We start from the raw sequence: 22,847 nt of genomic DNA on the forward strand, positions 1-22,847 counted from the left end.
AGAGCGAGAGCACTGGGAGAGAGCTAGAGGACAAGGAGAGAGTAATGCATAGAGGAAGATGGTGAGGGTCGACGAGGAGCAAAGGGAGAGAGGCAAAAAGAGATGAGCACAGAGGGAGAAGGAGAGAATGTGGATTATGATGGGGAACAATGGAATTTCACTTTCCATTGTTCTTCATAAAAAAGAGTGGAAGTGCATCCGCTAGGCTATCAACTTCCTCCCCTAGCTTTCCCTATACACTTGTGCTTTTTTTTTTTTTTTTTTTTTTTTTTATCACTTTGTCTAGAGAAAACCCTTTTTCCCTCAACATTCCTTGCACACTAACAAACTCAATTTTTTTTGGTCAAATGGAAAGACATCCCACTCACTACTTATCCACTCTTTTTGACTGACATGACGATTCCCCAATAGACATTATGTCATACATGGAGGGAGCATTAAATCATTGATTGCATCATCTAGTAGATGCAAGTGAAACTCTTTTATGTTTATTTTTTATTTATTTTATTTTATTTTATTTAATATTAATATAACTTCATGTTAGATTGGATAATTGGCCACTTGGGTCACATCTTATAGTCTCATTAAAAGGCCAATAGCTAAACAAAGTATGGCAACATTGGTTATTGACTTGATTGGGTTAGCCAATTTTTTTTTTTTTTGTACCCCATTAGGGAATTAGGCTCAACCAGCCAACCCATTCCCAAGGGGCAAGTCCTACTAAAGATTTGAAATCTTTTTAAGGAGGCGAGTATGCATTTATGAAGCCCACCTGTGATCCACTGGTACTCGACCGATACTGACAACCAAAGAAAGCGAAATGACATGTCTCTTGGAAAATTTCCTTATTTATTACTGTATAAGTTTTTAGGTGTGGTGGCCGGTGGGCAACTAAGATTCAGTGACAGAGAGAAATACAATTGTGCCATCAAATCCTCCTGCGGAAACGTGGGATTCTTCTACCTCGCGTGAAACTCCAGGAGGTAAGACCTCGGTTTCGTCAGCCGAAAGAGGAGTGGGAAAGTAACTCGAAAGAGGTAGTTGAATCCTTTTTCTTTCCGTCTTTTTCCTCTGTTCCGTTTCGATTCCTCGGGCTCTCTCTGTTAGCAATTTGGATTTTTACCCAGAGTCTCTGTTTCGAAGAATTGACATGGACACGAGCTTTGTGCCGGACTGGTGTTCCTGAAACCTATCAGTTCGGACGGCCTCTGTGTAGGTCGCCATGTCTCATGGAGAATTCGCAACTCTCAGTTCGACCGCCGCTATCGACTGGCGACTTGATCGTATTCCGTCGAAGAGGAAGTTTGAAGATTATGCGCCAGGAGAGGACGACGACGACTCCCATTTGGTACCTGTCAGAATGAGAAAAGATAGTCCGGACTCTGTTGCTGCTGTGTCGTCGCAGGGGTACTCTGATACGTCGGCTCAGTCTTGTAAGAATTCGGCCTCCGGGCCGACCAGTTCATCGAATTCCATCCCCGACCTTCATTTCTTTGTTCGGATGATTTCCGGTGGCAATACTGTTGTTGTACATGCAAATTCCGATGATAGCATCGAATCGGTCCATGAGCAGATCAGACAGATGACGGGCATTCCGATCATTGAGCAGAGGCTAATTTATCGTGGGAAGCAGCTCTCGTGGGACCAAACTTTGGCGGAATGCGGGGTTCAGAACGATGCTGGGTTACAGTTGGTTGGGCGGATGAGGTCCACGGAGCATCCGCGTGCGTGGCAGCTTGTCAACGACACTGTCTCGGCTATTTGCCGCCTATGCCGGGGGCCAGATGTCTCACCTTCTCGCTCGGTGAAGTCCCGCGTCAACGAGTTCTTGAGGATGGCTCCACATACTGAATTGGATATGACCTGGGGCCATCTCCAGGTTTTCAACCTGGCTGGTGCTCCCTCTGCATTGGTGATGCTCTTCCTTTCCCCTAATAAAGGTAATCGGGAATGCGCTGAAGATTCAATTCGTCTCTTTTTGTCTCCTAATATTGATTTATTGCCCGAAGTATTGCAAAACCATTGTGCTTATATCGTATTAGAGTTCTGCAAATTACTCAGAAGGGCTGCGCCGGGTTGCCCTCTTTATCTAACATCTCGTAGCACCCTTGGCTCGTTATTGGAGACAATAGGCATTGCCCATGGTTCTCGCTACTTCGATTATGCCAAGGCATCAGAAATTATTGGGGAATTGTATCCGTTTGTAACCGAGTTGGCCTTCATGATTTTGACTGGTCTAGATGCTCAGATAAGCTGCTCATCTTTCCCGGCAATAGGAGCTGCAGATGTGAATGAGTTTACTGCTTTTGTCAGGCCCCTACGTCATGCCATGGAAGACCATCTGCGTGAGAAAACTCCCATTGCAGTGAGACCGAGTAGGGGTAATGGTCCACCTCAAGACGAGGTTGTATCCTTTCATACACTCTTCAGCCAACTTTTGATGAAAGTTGGTAAATGCCTTGAGAAGGTGGATGAATACTTGGCAGTGAATGGGTTAGCTGGGAGTGAGAACTACCGGTTTAGCTGGTCTCAGTATCTTGTCATATTGAAAGAGTTGAATAGCATTTCAAAAATGTTTCAGGGAGAAGAGGGGAGATTTCGATCTGTTTTGAGGCTGAGGAAGAATTGTATAAATTTCCTTATTAAACAGACAAGGCGGAGGGATGACCATCTTTGGCTTCTTCGATACAAGGATGTGACTGATTTTGAGTCAAGGAGGCACTTAGTAATGATGATGTTTCCAGATGTAAGAGATGATTTTGATGAGCTCCATGAGATGCTTATTGACCGTAATCAGATACTAGAAGAATCTTTTGAGTATATTGGCAGGGCTGAGCGTGAGTCTTTGCATAGTGGTCTTTTCATGGAGTTCAAGAATGAGGAAGCTACAGGACCTGGTGTTCTGCGAGAGTGGTTTTGTTTGGTCTGTCAGGCAATATTCAACCTCCAAAACCCTCTCTTCCTGTCATGCCCAAATGACCGCAGGAGATTTTTTCCAAATCCTGGTGAGATTGCTTTTATCTGTTTTGCCAGTTTGATTTTGTTTTCTCTAGCTTGTGTGATGTTTTTCCTTGTGCAAGAGAAATCTATCACTAATCTTTGTGTCTTTCAAGAACTCATTGGGACAAATCAACCGACTTGGACTGCATCTCTTAAATATATAGTTTCTGAACAGGATTTGGTTGACTTGTATAAGAATGAGAACTACCTAGAATAAGGAGCTGGGAGCTTTTGACCCTTCAAAGGCCGGTATGCAATTTGTGATATTGAGTGCATACCTGCCAGAAAATCCCTTTTGTAATCCAGTAACAGAAATTAAAAAAATGAATCCCAAAGAATGCTCCTAGAATCTGAAATAAATAAATAAGTATATAGTGGTGGGGACCCCAGTGGACCCACCAATTATGGTTAATTTTTTTTATCTTTCCTGATTTTACTGAATTTGATCAGATAGTGATCTTATCTATTTTGAATTTTAAATTTCAATTCTAATTTTAGTTTATCTTTTCTGATTTTTATGTGATTTGATCATAGTGATCTTATCTAATTTGGCTTTTAAATTTTATTTTTTGTTATTTAAAGGCTGTAACAGGATGTTGAAGTCAAATTTTGATGATGAATTAATAAAATCTCTCTGTTTCTGGTCTCTCCCCCTCTCCCTCCCCTTTCTTCTCCCTTCCCCTTCTTCTTTCTTCTTCGTTCTTCTTCTTCTAAATTACTTTTCTCAATTCCCCTATTTCTGATTCTCAACTCTTCTCTCTTACTCTCTACTTTCTTCCTTCTCTTTCTAATTCCGGCAATTAACCGACATTTCGATACGACAATTGAAATTCACGCCTTGCCACGCTTTGTTCTGCATCAATTAGCATTGAGGATTTGATCGCATACAGGGGTCCTCCATCCATTCCTAATGATCCATTTTGTTCGACCCCTTCTGACTCTACCACTTAATAAAATCTCTCTGTTTCTGGTCTCTCCCCCTCTCCCTCCCCTTTCTTCTCCTTCCCCTTCTTCTTTCTTCTTCGTTCTTCTTCTTCTAAATTACTTTTCTCAATTCCCCTATTTCTCATTCCCAACTCTTCTCTCTTACTCTCTACTTTCTTCCTTCTCTTTCTAATTCCGGCAATTAACCGACATTTCTATATGATAATTGAAATTCACGTCTTGCCATGCTTTGTTATGCATCAATTAGCATTGAGGATTTGATCGCATACAGGGGTCCTCCATCCATTCCTAATGATCCATTTTGTCCGACCCCTTCTAACTCTACCACTTTGTTCGATACAACACCCATTCTCACTCTGCAACCCCTTTGACTCCTTCCCCTCTTCCTTTACCACCAGCACAAAAAGATCATATTGATGCTATTTTAGATGAACAAGTGGTTTTTACCAAGAACAGTGCAGTTCAACGTTTCTTAGTATGTTGGGCAGGGCGTCCAGATTCAGACAACACTTGGATTTCTTACAAGATACTGCAACAATTGGATTTGGATTTGTTCAAGTATTATTAGAGCCTCCAGGAGTTACATTCGACGGGGTCAAGATTCACCTACCCTAGGAGAGTTGGTGGGGACACCAATGTGCCATCAATCACACGATTCTACACTTGGAGTCATTGAGCCCCACTAGGACCCACCACCCCCATATTTAAACGATTAGAAGAGAACTTTGAATAGAGAAGAAGTAAATTAGAATAAGAAAGGAAGAAAATAGAGAGAAAGAAGAAGAATTGTGAATGAGAAATAGGAGAATTGAGAAGAATAATTTAGAAGAAGAAGAATAGAGAAGAAAGAAGAAGAAGGAGAAGAAAGAAGAAGGGGAAGAAGAAGAAGAAAGGGGAGGGAGAGGGATAGACCAGAAATAGGGAGATTTCAAAAATTCATCATCAAAGCTGAATTCAATATCTTGTTACTGCCTTTAAATAACTAAAACTAAAATTTTAAATTCAAAATAGATAAGATTACTATCTGATCAAATCCAATAAAATCAGAAAAGATAAACTAAATTAAAATTTAGAATTAAAATTTAAATAGCTAAGATCACTATCTCCAGAACCTTCTACCATTCACGAGGTTCTCATTTTTCATGGTTTAGCCACTTTTTTCCGACAATTTATCAGGGGATTCAATTCCATCATGGTACCCATCGTAGATTACATGAAGAAAGGAGAGTTCTTGTGGTCGAAAGCTGCCTGTCATGCTTTCCAAGAAATTAAGAAACGTATGATAGAGGCACTTGTTATTATGAGATTACCTGATTTTTTAAAAGTTTTCAAAGTCGAATGCGATGCATCAGGTATCGAAATAGGTGGAGTATTGAGTCAAGAGCTTCATTGGATCGCATATATTAGTAAAAAATTTAATGACACCAAACAAAAGTACTCAGCCTATGATAAGGAGTTTTATGCGGTTGTACAAATTTTACATTATTGGTGTCACTATCTCCTTCCGCATGAATTTGTCTTGTACTTTGATCACGAGGCCCTTTGATATCTCAATTCGCAAAAGAAAGTTAATTCCAGGCAAGGGCGATGGGCCGCGTACCTACAAGCATACTCTTTTGTCTTGAAGCACCAAAATGGGAGTGTGAATAAAGTGGCAAATACCCTCAGTCCTAGGATTAGTTTATTGTCTGTTGTGAGTGTGTAAGTTACCGGTTTTGAGAAGATCAAAGATGACTATGCTTCCTATCCCGACTTTGGTAAGGTGTACACTGAATTGCGAGAGGGACATCGGCGCATCATCGATGACTTTTGTCTCTAGGATGACTATTTATTTTGAGTAGATAAGCTATGCGTTTCCCGTACGTCAGTGCAAGACTTTTTGGTTTGGGAACTTCATGAGGGAGGACTTGGGGGATATTTTGGGTGAAATAAAACAATTGAGGAGGTGGAAAGCCGATTTTACTGGTCGGGCTTAAAATGGGACGTCACAAAACTGGTGGGATAGTGTAGGACATGTCAATTGGGTAAACATAAGGAACAAAACACTGGGTTATATAAGCCCCTACTAGTCCCTATATATCCCTGGCAAGACCTCAACATTAATTTTGTCTTAGGTCTACTATGCACCTTTCGAAAAAATGACTCCATCTTTGTTGTGGTAGATCGTTTTTCCAAGATAGATTATTTTATCCTTTGTGCTAAAACTTCTGAAGGACTAGTCTTTGATGAGATCATCAAGCTATATGGTCTTCCTCAGACCTTAGTTTCTGGAAGGGATGTTCGTTTCATGAGCTACTTTTGGGAAACTTTGTGGCACTTGGTAGGTACACAATTGCAATTTTCTACTGCCTTCCATCCACAAATTGATGGTCAGATTTAAGTCGTTAACCGCAATTTAGGGAACCTATTTTAATGCCTTGATGGTGATCATCATTGGACATGGGACTTAATTCTTCCAGCTGCACAATTTGCATACAACAATTCGGTGAATAGGTCAATAGGTATGAGACCGTTTCAAGTTGTCCATAGGTATCAACCTAGAAAACCTCTAGATATCATACCAATGTCTCCTTATGCTAAGGTTTTTGAGTTTGCCGTTTTATTTGCACGTCGAGTCCAAGAATTGCATGCTGAAATTAATAAACGTATTCACACAAATCATGCCCAATACAAAATTTATGTTGATATGCGCAAAATGCTAAAGAATTTAATGAGGGTGATCATGTCATGGTTCAGATTCGACCCGAGCGGCTACCATCGGGGCAAGCTTGAAAGTTGCAAGCCCGTAGTGCAGGACAATTGAAGGTACTAAAAAGAGTGGGCACCAATTCTTATGTTGTTGATTTGCCAACTGAATCTGGCATTAGCTCCACTTTTAACATTGAGGATTTGATCGCATACAAGGGTCCTCCATCCAATTTTGATAATCTATTTTGTCCAACCCCTTTTGATTCGTCTACTTTGTCCGATACAACACCCATTCCCACCCTTGCAGCCCCTTTGACTCCTTCCCCTCTTCCTTTACCACCAGCCCCTTTATCATATTTTTGCAGTTCAACATTTCTTAGTAAGTTGGGCGGGGCGTCCAGATTATAACACTTGGATTTCTTACAAGAAACTACAGTAGTTGGAGCTGAATTTGTTCGAGTATTATCAAAGCCTCCAGGAACTGCACTCGACGAGGTCGAGATTCGCCTACCCCAGGAGAGTTGGTGGGGACACCAGTGTGCCACCAATCACACGAGTCTACATTCAGAGACATCGGGCCCCACCAAGACCCACCACCCCCATATTTTTGTAATTTATTTATTTATTTTTAAAATTTTCCTGATTTTACGAAATTTATTAGTTAGTGATTTATCTCTTTTTTTGAATTTCGAATTTCAGTTTTGTTTCTTTATTAAGGGATTGTAATCGGATTAGTGAGAGAGATTATTGATGAATTAAAATTATTCTTCGTTCTCCCCTTCCCGTTCTTTCTCTGCTTCCTCTCTACTCTTCTTTTTCTTCTTTTTCTCTTTCTCTGATTCCCCTCTTTTCTTCCCCAATTTCACCGTTAGAATTGTTAAAATCATGCCATTACGCATCATATAGTTTATGAATAAGTATAATTGCATCAAGGAGTAGCTCTATTATTCTTGAAGTCTTGTCTTTGCTGGGACCTACGGAAGCTCATCTTATTGATGGGCTGTCAACTTTATTACTGTTAGTGAAGTTTAGCTCAGTGCTGTGCGCCTCAGGTTAATGCATGCATAATTTATTCAATTCTCTCTAGTTTGCTGCACTAAACAAGACAATAGCTACTGCTTCTTTTCTACTCGGTATGTTGAACTATTTTCCATTCGATAATGCCTTGTTTTTTTCTTTCAGTGAAGTTTATTCTTATACCATTGAAAATACGAACAAAAAGGTTTACTCTCATATACATGTCTTCATTTAAGAAACTGCAGTTTAAGTTTGGCATATACATAAATACAGATATATTATCCTCTCTTACATGTTCTTGGACAATGATTAGGATGCTCCATGATCACATACTCTTTTGGTGATGAAGCTCCATAAAATTTTCTGAATAGTGATAATTCTTTCTCAAAAAGAAAAAAAAAATGATTGCAGCGTCTATCAGTTGGCAAGAGTACAATCATGAGAACAGAACTATTGAGAGGTCAACATGACAAGAAGTTGTTTATTCACTCTTGCCTAGCATGCAAGTTTGTTGAACGATTTTCTGGCCAAGTAAGACAACGAGGATGGAGGATGGAGAATCTTTTAGTCGGATGGAATGTCTACTGTCCATCATCCATAACTCTAATGATATTCGTATTTGACTATTCTGTAAAATACCTGAAATGAAAACTCTGCTGTTCACCACGTTTCTTATCTCCAATGATATTTGTCTGAATATAAAATGGGTCCAATTTTGTCCACAACCTCTATAAACAACAAGGATTTGTTTTTATACTATGCTTTTTATGTCTAAACTTACAGTACTATTGCACTAACGGACATCCTGCTAATTCAGTAAGGGTTACTTAAGTATATGAGAGAGTAGCTATCAAGAGGAAATGTCTTTCGGCAGTTTCAATGTTTTTAGCCATATTAGCTGGATTAGGGAGGAAGGAGTTGAGTTAAATAACATGCGCATCCAACCCAGCCCCCCCACATTACCATTCTTTCTGTCTCAGCTCTACCTGCTTTTTTCTATTGAAGAGTGATAATGTGCTTTTGTTAATTCTGTCGAATTATTTTTTTTGTAAATTTTGATCTCTAGGAATCTCTTTTGTTATTTTGACTAATTGATGTAGTCACTGTTATTATCTTACTTTAGCCCGTAATAAAAAATAACTATTCAGTCTCTATGGTTTGGGTGTTTTACTTGTCCTTGTGTTATAGAAATCATGATCTTTAGTTTATTCTCTAGCTTCAAAATGACATTATTTTTCTTAATCTGGAATTTTTATATTGATCTTTGGTTATTCCTTGATGCCTAAATGAAGTGAACTACTTTTTATTTTTATTTTTATGTATCTCTGATGAGATGAGAACCATAGTAATTTGTTTGTTTACAATTGGGGCTCCATTCTCTCTGCCCACACTTTCCCTCCTATTCATTCTTAATTTTTACTTTCTTCTGGGTCAAAATTTATACTCTGTGAAAGTCAAGTTCCCTTCTCTGCACTTGATCAAATCTTTTTTTTCGAGTTCCTTGGTCAGTTGGTCTACTGTCATTTATTTTTTGAGATTTAGGGGGTGTTTCTATTACAACTTCTATGGGCTAGTGGTGAAATAAGTTATTTCCTGCTTAGCATGATCAAATCTTTTATTTTGAGTTACTTGGTCTGCCCTCATTTATTTTGGGTTGACAGCATGTTTCTTTTACAACTTCAATGAGGAACGAGTGATATTGATGCTCAGCTTTTCCTAATTCGTATTTTTTTCACTTTTTGCTCCTCAAAGAGAGGATGATACCTTTTTAGTTGATCATGAAGTTTTATTTTCTTGTCTGCCCCTCCTACTTATTAAAGAGACTTTAATCTTCTACTCTCTACTTAGGATTTTACTAGTTACTCTTCACCCTGATTCCTTTAAGCAACTTGCTTCTTGTTATTGAATCTTCTGCCATTGGGTTCCATTGGTTCAGATGTTTATTTTTTTCTTTGGCTGCTTGATTGTGGGTGGGTGGGGGGGGGGGGGGGGGGGGGGGGGGGGGGGGGGGGCGTGGTGGGAGCCAATGAATCAAGCTGAGAATAGAGGTCAGTCATCATTTCATTTGAGAGAAGATTTCGGACAAAGGCATCATCTTGATGTGACATATCCTTGCCACAGCATGCAGATGTCTTGACTAAAACTTTGGGATAAATTCTCTAACATCTTTTTTTTGAAGTTGGGATTTCATGGTATGTTCGTCTCTAGCTTCTGGAGGAGTTGTTAGTCTCTCAAATGGAGTATTTCTGGTTAATCAGAGTACAATATTTTAGTTAGATTGTATTTAAGTACTGGGGGCAGATTATCACTGAGAAAGTAGTCTTTGCATTGACAGTTGATATGTCAGTGTAGGTAACGAAACAACAGAGTCAAGATAAAGTTCTATCATTGGTCTATTTTAAATTGAAGTGCTGATTAAGTTTTAGTAGATTTGAATAGGGAGCTTGACTGAATTAAGGCATTGGTTTCACAGCTCCCCTCTTTCCTTTTTCTTAGAACTATGATTCCCTTTGTGCTTCAGACTTTCTCCTTTCTGTTTTTCTTAAGAGATGGTTTCTTACAGCTTATCACAAAGTTATGCGCTTCTCTCAGTAAGGTTTTTATTGATTTTCTGGGTTTTTACATGGATGACATTAATTTTTTTTAAATTCGTTAATACATGAGATTACTGCAATTTACATCTTATGGAAATGTCAGCCTAATCTGTATGTAACTATTTAAATAATCACCCAATTTTATGCTGACTTTGGTCCGGACAGATCATCTAATGCTATGGTTAATGGAGAGACTTAGAAAATGGCCTTCAGTTCAGCTACTCAATAATCTTGCCTATTCATGTGGCTTAGATTTGTTGGTAAACCAAATTCTATATTTTGAAACTCATTACAGATCACGGCCTATCTTTGTAGGTAGTCCTTATCTGTGGTACAGAGCAATTCATATACAATTGTTTCTAACTTACCAACCACATTATTGTGAAAAATAAATATGATTTTCTACTGGACTGTATTTTCAATTTCTTATAAAATGGTCGGTTTATCATAGCCAACTATTTGCAGGTTTGTTGGTTGAATTTTGAGTATGGCTTATCCATTCTATATGTTGAATTTATGAAAAAGAGAAAAATACATCATTGACTTCTTTAACTTATTATAATTAAAGTACATGAACCTCTATTTATAATAGAGGAAGGTAGTAGAGTCCAATCACAATAAAACTACCTTTGTCCCAATTACACCCAAACTCTAACACTTAAAGATAAGTCCTAGCGTAATTAAATAACTCAATATAAATAAAAGACAAATATAACTCAAACTAGAACTCTTCTAGGATGTGACCATAAGATAAAGATGCCTTTGTGAGTCCTTCTTGATCTTCCAACTTATGTGATAAGGATGCCAACTCGTAGTAATCATGGTGGGTCCTACTTCTTATGGGCTTGGGCCCATCTTGTGGGCACGCCTTGGTCATGTGACCCATCTTATAATACTCTTAGATATGTGGGCTTTCCTTGGTCATGTGGGTTGGAGCCCATCTTCCAACACTCCCCCTCAAGCTGGGGGTGAGAGAATATCATGAACTCCCAGCTTGTTGCAAATGATGTATTGAATCTTTTTGTATAAAATGGCACATCTTCCAACAATCCCCTTCACGCTATTGCGTCCTTCCATGAGGCCCTACTGGCATAATATAAGTCAGAGTAAAAATCACTCTTAGCCGGTAAGACATTGTTCCATACTCCAGTCCTAATGCTGGATGTAGGGCACACTCTGTCTTCTGTAGGTAGTGTGTCTATCGGTATTGCTCTGAAGTGTCCACCACCGTGTCCTTCCACAGGACAACGACTTTCAAGTGGTAGGAGTAATAAAAACCATTACAGGGGGGGTTGTGGGTTTATTTATAATGGTGTCCCAATCCGCACACAAACTCTCATGGTATTCCAACCGTGATATTTTTGAGAGTTAAATTTATCATGGTGTCCCAATCCGGGCACCGACTCTCATGGTGTCCCAACCATGATATTTTTGAGAGTCAAATAAATTATGGTATGAGAAAAGGTATTGAGGCCACCTCTTCTTCAATAATAATGTCTCATCCAAAGAGACATAATAGCAGCAACTGTAATGTAACACGACCATCTTCCAACACATATAACACGAACCAAAATAATAAACCTTGTAGAAGGACCCATGAAATAATCATAAACCGATATAAATAGTTTTTTTAGATGCATAAGCTTCATATTTTGTGCTCCCCCTTTCTTGAATATTTTGGTCACATAAAACTTATCCACAACATATGGAATAAAATACATTTTCCTTGTACTTCTTCTACTTCTCCCCCTCAAGCTAGGAGGTAATGGCAGTGATCCCAGCTTGAACCAAATATCATAGATATAGCCATAAACCCAAATAACAGAGATGTATAGATAAGCCCTCAAACCAGGGAGAAGTGAGATATTTTCATGATATATCAACTCAAAAAGTGATGCAAACCAATGGGCTTAAATTCTGATTTTTCAATGCAAAAGAATACCAGCATGACCTTTGATTCTTCCAATGCGAATATATCTTTAAATATAGATTAGATTGACATGAAATTTTCTTCGTCTGAAACTAGACTTAAATACCTTTCATCCAAGTATAACTTCTCTTCATAATATATAATTATCAGAAAATAAATAATCTGAGAGATTTTGGTCTCTGTCATCGCTAAGTACTGTTTCTCCTTTTTTTCCAGAATGACTATTGACTCTTCCAAGATGAATATCTCCTTATATAAAACTCATACAGAGAATTGGTTGAATAGGTAAGAAAATAGACTTACATATCTTTTTTTTGATATATAATTCTCCATATAAAGTCTCATTCTTGATAGCATAAAATACCTCGGAAGTTGAAGCTTACTACTGCTGCTCGAACCCTTTTTTCAATCTGACCTTCTTTGCTTCAAATATCGATTTCTCTTTGTACATAACTCCGATTGAAAAAAATAGTTTTTCCTTGGAAAGTAGACTCAAATATCTTTCCGTCAATATATAATTTGCAATATAAAAATATCAGTATAGAGGTGAAAACTGCAAAGAAAACTATGGATGTAGGGACTGAAAAAAAACTACGAACCTAGACTTACGGTTTAGGGTTTAGAGAAAAGGATCTCATTATCTCTATGGGTTGACCAAGTCAACTCACAAAACCTGCTCTGATACCATGTTGAATTTATGAAAAAGAGAAAAATACATCATTGACTTTTCTTTAACTTATTATAATTAGAGTTCATGAACCTCTATTTATAATAGAGGAAGGTAGTAGAGTCCAATTACAATAAAACTACCTTTGTCCCAATTACACCCAAACTCTAACACTTAAAGATAAGTCCTAGCATAATTAAATAACTCAATATAAATAAAAGACAAACATAACTCAAACTAGAACTCTTCTAGGACGTGACCATAAGATAAAGATGCCTTTGTGAGTCCTTCTTGATCTTCCAACTTATGTGATAAGGATGCTAGCTCATAGTAATCATGGTGGGTCCTACTTCTTATGGGCTTGGGCCCATCTTCTGGGCTTGCCTTGGTCGTGTGGCCCATCATATAATACTCTTAGATATGTGAGCCTTCCTTGGTCATGTGGGCTGGAGCCCATCTTCCGATACTGTACTAATCCTTTTCTGTTTTTTAATGAAAGACTATCCTTCACCTGATGAATTGTAGTCAGAGCAGGTTGTGCTGGTCAAAACATTCAGATGTAGTGGCTTGGATCTTTGGTTCAATGGTCACATGGGAGGTTTCTTGTGTGAGGTCTTGATTCAAGTCTTTTTGAGGGATAAAAGGAGGTGTGCATGTGTAATAAACTATTGAAGAACATTAAAAAAAACATTCAGATTTGGTGTTCATTAATCTTTTGTTTCACTATTGAGTGAGTTCAATCATCACATTCCACAGAGTCCTTTCTTATGTTTTCTTGGGAGAGTGTTCTGCAAGATAATTATGTGAAGCAATACCAGTTTCTTTTACTGTATACAGAAGGATTGGTATGAGGGGTTTGTTGAGGGTTTATCTGTGGTCCACTTTTATGCATGTAAGGGTCTTCATTATCAAGATCCTAGATATGGAAATGTGCTTATAGAAATAAAAGAAACTTATTACCTTTGTGAATCCACGAGTAACACCTTTTTAGTTGTTTCAGCCTCAGGAGTGGACCCCTTGCACCTTGACTACTTTGTCTTCTGTGGTCGGCTAATTGGTTTGGCCTTACTGCATAAAATACAAGTAGGAGTGGCATTTGATCGTGCCTTTTTCTTACAATTAGGAGGGAAATGCATCTTCTTGGAAGACATACAGGACGCAGATCCATGTTTGTATAAAAGCTGCAGAAAACTCCTGGAGTTAGATGCAGATCTTGTTGATTCAGATGCTCTAGGACTTACATTTGTGAGAGAAATTGAAGAAGTTGGGTCCCTTAAGGTTGTTGAACTCTGCCCTGGGGGCAAAAGCATTAGTGTGGATAGTCGGAACAGAAAAGAATATGTGGATCTTCTTATTCAGCATCGGTTTGCCACATCTGTCTCTGAACAGATTACTCGGTTTTCCCAAGGTTTTGGTGATATTCTTTCCAATTCAAGCTCTCTGAAATTATTTTTTGCAAGTTTGGATCTGAAGGATCTTGATCAAATGCTATATGGAAGCGATGATGCATTTAACATCAGGGACTGGAAAGAGTATACCGAGTATAATGGTTATCAGCAAAATGATCTTCATATATGCTGGTTTTGGCAGGTCAGTATCTTTAGCTTTTTAGAATTTTCTTTTTGAGTGCTTAGTGATAGAATCTTGTTTTTATGCATTATAATTCTGTTAATGCAATTATCTTTTTTTTATTTGAGAAGATATTGCAATTATCTTGTCTGTAATATTTTACATTCTGATCATATTTAAAAAAAAATTCACATTCTTATCTAAAATACTCAATTTTGTACTTATTTATTTTTTAATGTTTCTTGATTTAAACTGTTGAAGAACTTCAGTCAATCAAGGAAGGTTTTCTGGTGCTGTTTGTCTTGACCTTCATCGATGAACCTAGTATTGTTGTGGTGGATTGGATCCTTATGATTGCTTTTTTGTTTTTGGAAAATGCAGAAATTTTAGTAAAAATATATAGCAGCAAGGGCAAGGAGCCCCAAGCTAAGTCAGCAAAAGCCGAAATACATCAAGTTCTGCTAAGTTTCATAAATTTAACGAATTAATCTTGCTGAGAGTTGCCCACTTCTGCAAAATGGTCAGCTGTAGTATTTGCCTCATGGAGCATGTGATTCCTCTCATCTGGACTGAGGCTGCAATGTTTTCTAACTGGATAAATTGCCGATCATATCTCCAAGCATATCTGTTTTCATGTTTTTCCCAGGAAATGTCTGTTTTAGGCCCCCCTCCATGATAACGTGGTCGAAAAAATGCCTTTGATAAAATCTCAGACAATGCAAGTAGTCTTCTGCCTTTGCAATAGTATAATCCAATATGTTTAAGGGACTATAGAAAGATAGTATGATGCAACTGTCATGATCCCTAATCATATCACCATACCTAGAGAGGCCAAGGTAAAGCTTTATAAATCCTTTTGGGAAGGAGCCCAAGTCATGAAGTTCACGGGCTTGTGTGGAGAGCAAGAGGCAAGAGCTTGCCTGTTTCCTGGATGCAGGCAGCATGCGACCCATTGAAGTTGTGGACAATCTTAGTCCATTACAAAAGCCTGTGCACTGTTTTTTCAATCACACCACTAATTGAGCATGCTTTGGCAGTAAAGGCATGCTCGTTTCCAGCAAGTGGCACCAAGGGACAGCTACTATGGTCATGTGCTGTTGGATAATTCTCAATTATATATATATATATATATATATATATATATATATATAACCATGAGGACAAGGATTCCGTTAGGGAGAGAGAGCTACAAGTGTAGGTAGTACAAGAAGAAAGCAGAAGAAACAAAAGACAGCTCCCAAAAAGGAAGTGCCAAGGCCTGGTCACAAGTGAGGATATTTCTTTTCAAAAGGCATCATAAGAAATTTTTTACCTTGGGGGGGGGGGGGGGGGGGGGGGGGGGGGGGGAGCATTAACCTTCCAAGCAATTGAAGGCTGATTAGTGATCCACAAAAGCTCCAAGACCGTCAATTTGTAGCAAGAACCATTTGAAAATTTTCTAGAAATATCAGCTGTCTAAATAAGTTGGCCATTCTCCTCCATTTGAATATAAAAGCCTTCCAGCTTGCTGATAAGTAATTCTGTTTGAGCAATTTCATGGTCAAAGAGAGGCCTTCTGAAGTGCAAATCCCAGCTACTCCCATCAGCTGAGAAATAGAGTTTGCTTCACAGTTTATGAAGGTTTGAGAGCCAAACTGTAGATTGAAGGGAATTCTGGAGCAGGAGTCTGGTTTTCAAGCCGTAGGTTGATCCAGAATCGCATTCTAGATTCAGATCTAATCCCATACTTACATACCCATTGAATCTCCCACTGCTGGTCATTATTGCCATGCGCAGACAAGAGTAGTTTGGAGTTCTGGTAGCAGTAGGAGTGAAAAGATCAGTTTGAATTTTGTATTTGGCACAAATATGTTGTCTCAAAAGGCTGGGGCTCTCTTCCTCAAATTTTCAAATCCATTTCATAAGGAATGCAGCATTTAAGGCTTTGCTTTTTCTAATGCCCAGTCCCTCTCTTTCCTTGGGGCATTCAAACTTTCCCTAGTTCACCAAATGGTACTTGAACTTGTCTATAGCCCCTTCTGGAGAAACCTCCGAATAGCTTCAGTTTTGTGTGCCACTTGCCAGTTAATGGAGGATGGAAAGAAAGAAGAATGGGATACAGCCAGAGTACATTTGATGAGCGTAAGGCTTCCAGCAAGTGATAAGAATCTTCTTTTCCGATCGGAGACTCTTGTATCAAGCTTATGTGCAACTGGCTCTCAATGAGCTGGACTTACTCTACCATAAAACAGAGGAATAGTCAGATAAGAAATAGTTGCTTTTACTTTCTTTGGAGATGTATGTTGCCTTTCCATTAAATTATATAGAATTACAACAAAGGATGTTGATGGGGATACTCGGTCCAAGAGGGAAAGAGTTCCCAATGACCACGTGTTGGAGACACTAGTAGCAGATTTATGGGTGCTCCTGTAAGTGTCATTGAGGTGGGAGCAAACATAATTTTTTTGTCGAAGTGCCTCAACCTCTAAGGTGGAGGAGTTTTTCTTTGAATCCAACCAATAGCTTGGGCAGAATCAAGTTCAATGACGACTGGGGCAGAGAAATGTTGAGAGTAAAGCTTTACTTCTTGAAGGAGAGCTTTGTTTTTGTCTTCTGATGAATCATGAATGTGATCAGGACCTGAGTATGCCATGAGAATTGTGCTGTTCAATCTCAGGTGACTCCCCTAATACGAGCAAGACCCGTTTGTAACTGAACTTCTATCAAAGTTTAATTTTAGAGATCCAGCAGAGGCGAGCAAGCCATGGGATGAGGTGAGAGAGGACTCAGTATTTGTGGTTGACAAATAGTTGCCAATTTCTGCATACAACCGAGCTAGGAAATGACAAGAGTTAGTTGTTTACTTGCCCAAAGTGGAATGGGATGAATAATGAATTAAAAAATTTCTCCCACTGACCTTGTTGATCCTTGGAATATTCAATTGTTTCACTCTTGCCATAAACCCCAGAAGACAGCTGCTTTCCGGGAAAGACCATATGAGGTGCTGAATGATGAAGCTCAATACAGTGGCTTGCAAGGAGTTGCAAATGTTGAGGATCCCGCCCAAACATAAAAGATGAAAATCAAATTCACAGTTTCCATTTATTATCCTGAGCAAATTTTAATCTGTTTTCTTATTGAAATTTGCTTTTGGTAGTGGGCTATTCTAAACCTGACCTGCCTAAGCACAACCTCCTCAGTTGCTGGTAGTAGACAGCTTTCACGATATTGCTTTGGCTAGGAGCTTTTGATCTGTTCCAGGAAGTATGCAGTCAGCTTCAAGTATTGCATGAATGCCGCTCCTTCTGTGCCTTTGAATATTTTCCTTTGGCAACTTAAAAGGTCTCTTGTCATTGAAGGTGACTAGTTGGTGATCATTTGGTTTTAGAATTGCAGCTCCTATCACCAACATCTCTTCTCCAGGGCTGAATTTATCTAAGATTTCAGCCATGAGCAGAGATTGTGGCGGTAGATGTTGTAGAGTCAGAAGAATGAAGTGATCAGTTTTCTCACCAGTGTTTTTCGTGAAGAGAATGTGTTACTCTTATCCACCGGCCAATTTGCAACAGGTGTCTGTAATTTCAGTGATTAATTATAAAGTCATTGGAGTGGGTTCCTCCCTTTGTTTGGTCCAAAGCTCTAGAGAAGATTCCAATCAGTCCCAACTAGCTTCTTCTTCTGCTGTAGACTGAAGGCCCTGCCACTTAAAAAGGTGTTTTCTCCATGATGAAGGTTGGCAAGCCAACTGGGCCCTTGATTTTTTCTTTGGTAGAGTGAATTCTACCAAGATGACTTAAACAAGATTTCAAAACACTCCTCTCAGATTTTTTTTAAACAAGATTTCAAAACACACCTCTCAGATTTTTTTAAACAAGATTTCAAAACACACCTCTCAGATGTTTTTTAACAAGATTTCAAAACACACCTCTCAGATTTTTTTAAACAAGATTTCAAAACACACCTCTCAGATTTTTTTAACAATTCCTCCTCAACCAGTTGGCCCTGTATTATCATGAAAAGAAGCGTCAAAATTTAGACCTCTGTGGAGGAGTCCAACTAACAATGTGCTGACACAGGAAGGGATCCCTCTGCAATGTCTTACAAATTTAACAGATAATAGAAACAGGATGCACACTGAACTCATCAATGAGGTTTGTCCAAAAGAGGATGAAAAGATAACCCTTTCAAGCACCTCTACAATCCAATGATACTTTTTTTGACAAAGTTTTATCATTTCTTTATTTTCAAACTGAACAGGAGATAGCTGCAATTAAAATACGCTTAAGGGATTTCTGAAGAGAGGAGGCTCAAAAGAAAAACATTGACCCATGAACTTGCTAGGTGGGAGGAGCACAACAGATATGGTCCACCATTTCTTCTTGGAAACCACTACTGGCAAATGGGAGGGGTGACTGTGGGGCAGGGAATGATAGGGCCTCATGTTGAGCAGATCAATGGTCCTGGCATACCAAATGTAAGTGAGGTTTTAGTGAGGAGGGATTGATGGTTTCTACCTAGATGCTCTGAAGGGAGGAGTAGAATGAAGTAACTAAGAAAGCCCATGTAGGCCCATTCTCAATTGATTTATCATAACCACTAGTATAGGTTTGAACTTGTTGAGAGAGGAAATGGCTGGCCAGGTAACCGTAATTTTCATTAAGATTCCTTTTCAAGTTCAGATTCTCACCCTAGGTGTTTCTCCTCTTATAATCTCAAGAACAATCTTTATGTGTTGAATATCATGGGGTACAACTTATCATAAGTATGAGAGCCAAACCATGTGGCAGTCTAAAACTTCATTTTTTCCCCCAAAAAAGCATTGAATCTGAGTCTGATGAGTTAAATCAAGGTGGCATGTGTTCGTAGGGAGTCCAAGAATTTTCATTGATATAGAGGTCTCATGAGTTGCTCAGAGAGGACCTGTATTAGCTTGTAGGCTCGTGATGCTTAATGACTGAAATTGTGCTCCCCTGCAGAAAAGGCATCTAGAGTACCCTAGGGTCCAAGGTCATAAAGAAACCCACAGATCCCCTTTGCTATAGGGAGCATCAGACTTTGCACAAGCCCATGGGCACTATGACTTCTTTAGCTGCTCAAAGCCCTTGCACATTCATGTCTTCTTCTCTATAGATGCTACTGAGAACAAGATTGAGGTTCTGTAGTGAGAAGCAGTACCATCCTACCCACACGGTCTCATCCTATACACTTATCTAAAGAATGATGGCACTTACTGTTTTTTAGCTGCTTTTGTTCTCTGTGCCAGTAGGAGTTCAGTTTCTTCAGCAATGCTTCTCTGATCCTTCTGATCTGGCTCACCTGTGAAGAGATTCACCTCTGGCCTCTGGACACATCAGAACTGCAAGAGTTCACTGGAGTGGAGCTCAGTCTGCCAAAATTGGCATTACCCTGTATTTGACCACTACAATGATACATGCTCATCTTTTTCTTTGCCAAATATCGAAAGCCATTTTGCAAAGAAATTATTATTCAACATTTATCATTCTAGCTCTTCTGGTTTCAAGACCTCCCAGGCCTTTAGGCCTGCATATTTTATCCCAGTACAACAGGATGTACGTGAGGAGGGAGAAAATGAGATAGAAAAGAAGAAGACGCTGAGTGAGACTGACGATTCTGTCAATTAAGCAGGTCTTGTCTTTTATAGAATTAATTAAGTGAATTACATGGAAAATATCATATTGCTGCTCTTCCCTTACAAGTTATATTCCGCCCATAAATAACAAGAAAAAAATGAAATTACCGATTGCTCCATCTTAAGACAAAGCAAACTAAGAGGGACAAAATTATAGGAATGGACACTGGAACCGTTGTTTCTAACAGGCTTCAATTTGGGGAGACAAATTAGCTAGGCATGAAATAATACATGGAAAGTAGTCAGTCAGCCTTGGGATACATTTCAAGTGTGAGGTGACCAGCAACGCCCCAAAGCCCTATGTTTCTTTGGAAACATACTTCTACTTACCTGATTTTACACTCTTCTTATCTTTGTCACGAAAATCAGGTCATGAAATGAGTACACAGCCACCCTGCTAGAATAAATTGTGTTGCTCTTCCGGCGCACATAAGAAACTTATTTTTCGAAGTGCTCAAACCCCAAAAGGGTGAGATGTCAAAGATGTTTAGTAGCTTTATCAATAAATAGGGGGAGGCCAAGATATGAGGCGAGACCGGATGTTTGATGACATCCAAATCCATTGTAAACAGCATCTTAATTTATCATTCTTTTTTCTACAAAGTATTGCATGGCATTGCTATGGTTGTGCACAATTTTATTCTTGTTTGATGATTTATGAATTGATCCAGACTAGTTTTACCAGGAATGCAACACAACTTTTTCCATCAAGTTGGAGTATCACTTCTTTCCTAATGATTTAGCACTTATCCATCCGCTTCTGTTCAAAGTCTCTCAGTGTTTTAACTTTGTTTTGAACGTGACTTAGAATTACAAAAACAGAATTTTAATGTGTTGTTCTTGTTTGTTTTATTTCTGTAGTTTATTTTATCCTGGATTATTCACTGGACTTGCTCTCAGAAGATACAGTCATAGAAAAATTTGTTTCTGAAAGCATCTGACTTGGTCAGTGAAATGAACTTTTACAACTTAAAGTCAAAATATATAGCTGTTCCTTTTCCAAAAAAAAAAACAAAAAATGTATACATCAGTTCTGTCCCTCCCTACCTCTCTCTCCGTCTCCCTCTGACGCTTTCGAAGCACACTTCATTTTCAGCTAGAATTATATTTAACCCTTGAATATATGCTTCACTTCAATACTATTCTGGTTGAAGAAAGACAAATACTTTTAGTGATTTATTACTTATTCTGTACCCAAATTCTAGGTGTCTTTTGGTTTAATAGGTATTTAACTCATTATTCAAGAAATTGGACTTCAAGAAACAAAATCCTGGGTTACCTCGAACGGGGAGGTTCGTTTTTAGCAGGTTGTCTAATACCTGGGAGGAACATCCGGATTCTGTTGACACCTTTCTCTTGAGGGTGGACCCAGAAATCCAATATAATGAGTATTTTGTGTTTCTTCATTTTTGGTTTTGAGAAACCATGGAGACTGAAAAAACTTTTCATGTTGTTCTGGCTGACAAGCATGAGCAATCATTTAATGTCCTGCCCTCAATATTTTGCAGATTGTGGAGGCAATGTCCTTACAGCAGCAAAGGATTCTTCTCCACTTTTGGTCGTCGATTAAGTATTTACCTGTTGAAGGTTTCAGTGGCTTAGGTTCAAAGTTATTCATTTTCAGGGCCGGAGATTCTGCCGACCGGCTGCCGACATCACATACCTGCTTCTATCGCCTTTGTCTTCCTCCATACCCATCTTTAGCTGTTATGCAGGACCGCATCAGTATAATTATCCAGGAGCATGTCAGTCAAAGCTTTGGCATGTGGTAGAACGTAGGACGCCTGAGTAGATAGACTTTCTTTTAGCATTGCTGTCTTTGGAGGGGATAGGTAAACATCTTTCACTAGTGTGTTTTTTACATTATAGATTGTTCGTCGTACCATGTAGCTCTTTTTGGTCCTTTCAATGTAAATAGTATACATGAGCAGGCAAAGAAACAAACCCCGGGTGCTTCTGCTAGTGAACAAATACAAAATTTTAATTTTTTTATCTAAAAACAAATTAGCCATGTTAAATCAACTATCGTACTCTGCATAATTGTCCCACATTTGAGCATTTATTTTAAACGAAAATGGTTAGTTAATTCAGTTTGTTCATTTATCCTGCTTCTTTCTCTATGATATTGAGACCGTAGGTTGGTTAATTAGTTCATCTAAATCATCTTCATCCTCTTTTTGATCTTGTCTAAATGTTATATTCTTCCCCGTTATTTCTACCAGTCCTCTTCATCAATCCTTTCATTATCGTGATCTGATATCCGTATAAAATTGTGAATAATACAATATGCAATGACAACTTTTACTTAGTCTTTGTATGGGTATGGAAATATTTGATCCAAAATTGAAAACCGTTGTTTTTATATACCAAGAGATGATTTTCATCATATTTGTTTAAAAGATAAAAGGTACCAAAAAATTAGGTAAGTTAGTATACCCAACATCTATCAAGTAGTATTTTCTTACAATATAAAATGAATAATGATTAATACGGATAAAGGTAATATGTACAAAAATAAAATAAACATATTATCTCTAGGAACGGCAAATCTGTTAGGTGCATCTAATGCATGCATAAGCTATTGATCTTTACCATCTAGCTGTTACAAAAGTAAACTTCATATTGAAATCGCAAGTTGCATCACATTTTGAAATAAGTATTGTTTCCGATTTCAAAACCTAGCAATGTTTTTGCTAATAATGTTGGCCTTTACATAAGTTCCATAAATTGCTCCAATGCAATTCAAAAATTTGTACATTGTAAGTTAGTATAGTTGTTCTTTTAAATGAATAAATACATAAATAATAG

The 22,847-nt window shown here is 38.5% G+C and overlaps 1 protein-coding gene across 3 annotated transcripts; it reads left to right on the forward strand.

Annotated features, from left to right (window-relative positions):
- The first annotated feature begins 897 nt into the window (after positions 1-897).
- Positions 898-22,089, forward strand: LOC137965842 (E3 ubiquitin-protein ligase UPL5-like). Of its 3 annotated transcripts, none has more exons than XM_068812205.1 (3): positions 898-3,005; positions 13,833-14,431; positions 21,548-22,089. In XM_068812205.1, the coding sequence occupies exons 1-3, from the start codon at positions 1,223-1,225 to the stop codon at positions 21,809-21,811; spliced, it is 2,646 nt and encodes an 881-aa protein (XP_068668306.1). In that variant the 5' UTR covers positions 898-1,222; the 3' UTR covers positions 21,812-22,089. The 3 variants fall into 3 exon arrangements, with proteins under 3 accessions (XP_068668306.1, XP_068668307.1, XP_068668308.1); XM_068812206.1 differs by having other exon boundaries at positions 13,842-14,431; XM_068812207.1 differs by having other exon boundaries at positions 13,965-14,431.
- The last annotated feature ends 758 nt before the right edge of the window (positions 22,090-22,847 follow it).

The sequence above is a fragment of the Aristolochia californica genome, unplaced genomic scaffold, assembly GCF_029961685.1.
Source record: "Aristolochia californica isolate CCGP_79_NKW_82.1479 unplaced genomic scaffold, dmAriCali1.0.hap1 SCAF_5, whole genome shotgun sequence".
Taxonomy (NCBI): domain Eukaryota; kingdom Viridiplantae; phylum Streptophyta; class Magnoliopsida; order Piperales; family Aristolochiaceae; genus Aristolochia; species Aristolochia californica.

What these genes read in the sequence shown, in the direction of transcription:
- LOC137965842 (XM_068812205.1), top strand. Translation starts at nt 1,223, where the DNA reads ATGTCTCATGGAGAATTCGCAACTCTCAGTTCGACCGCCGCTATCGAC. An exon ending in GAGATTTTTTCCAAATCCTG is followed by an intron (nt 3,006 to 13,832) that starts GTGAGATTGCTT and finishes ACACCTTTTTAG; the next exon opens with TTGTTTCAGCCTCAGGAGTG. An exon ending in ATATATGCTGGTTTTGGCAG is followed by an intron (nt 14,432 to 21,547) that starts GTCAGTATCTTT and finishes AATATTTTGCAG; the next exon opens with ATTGTGGAGGCAATGTCCTT.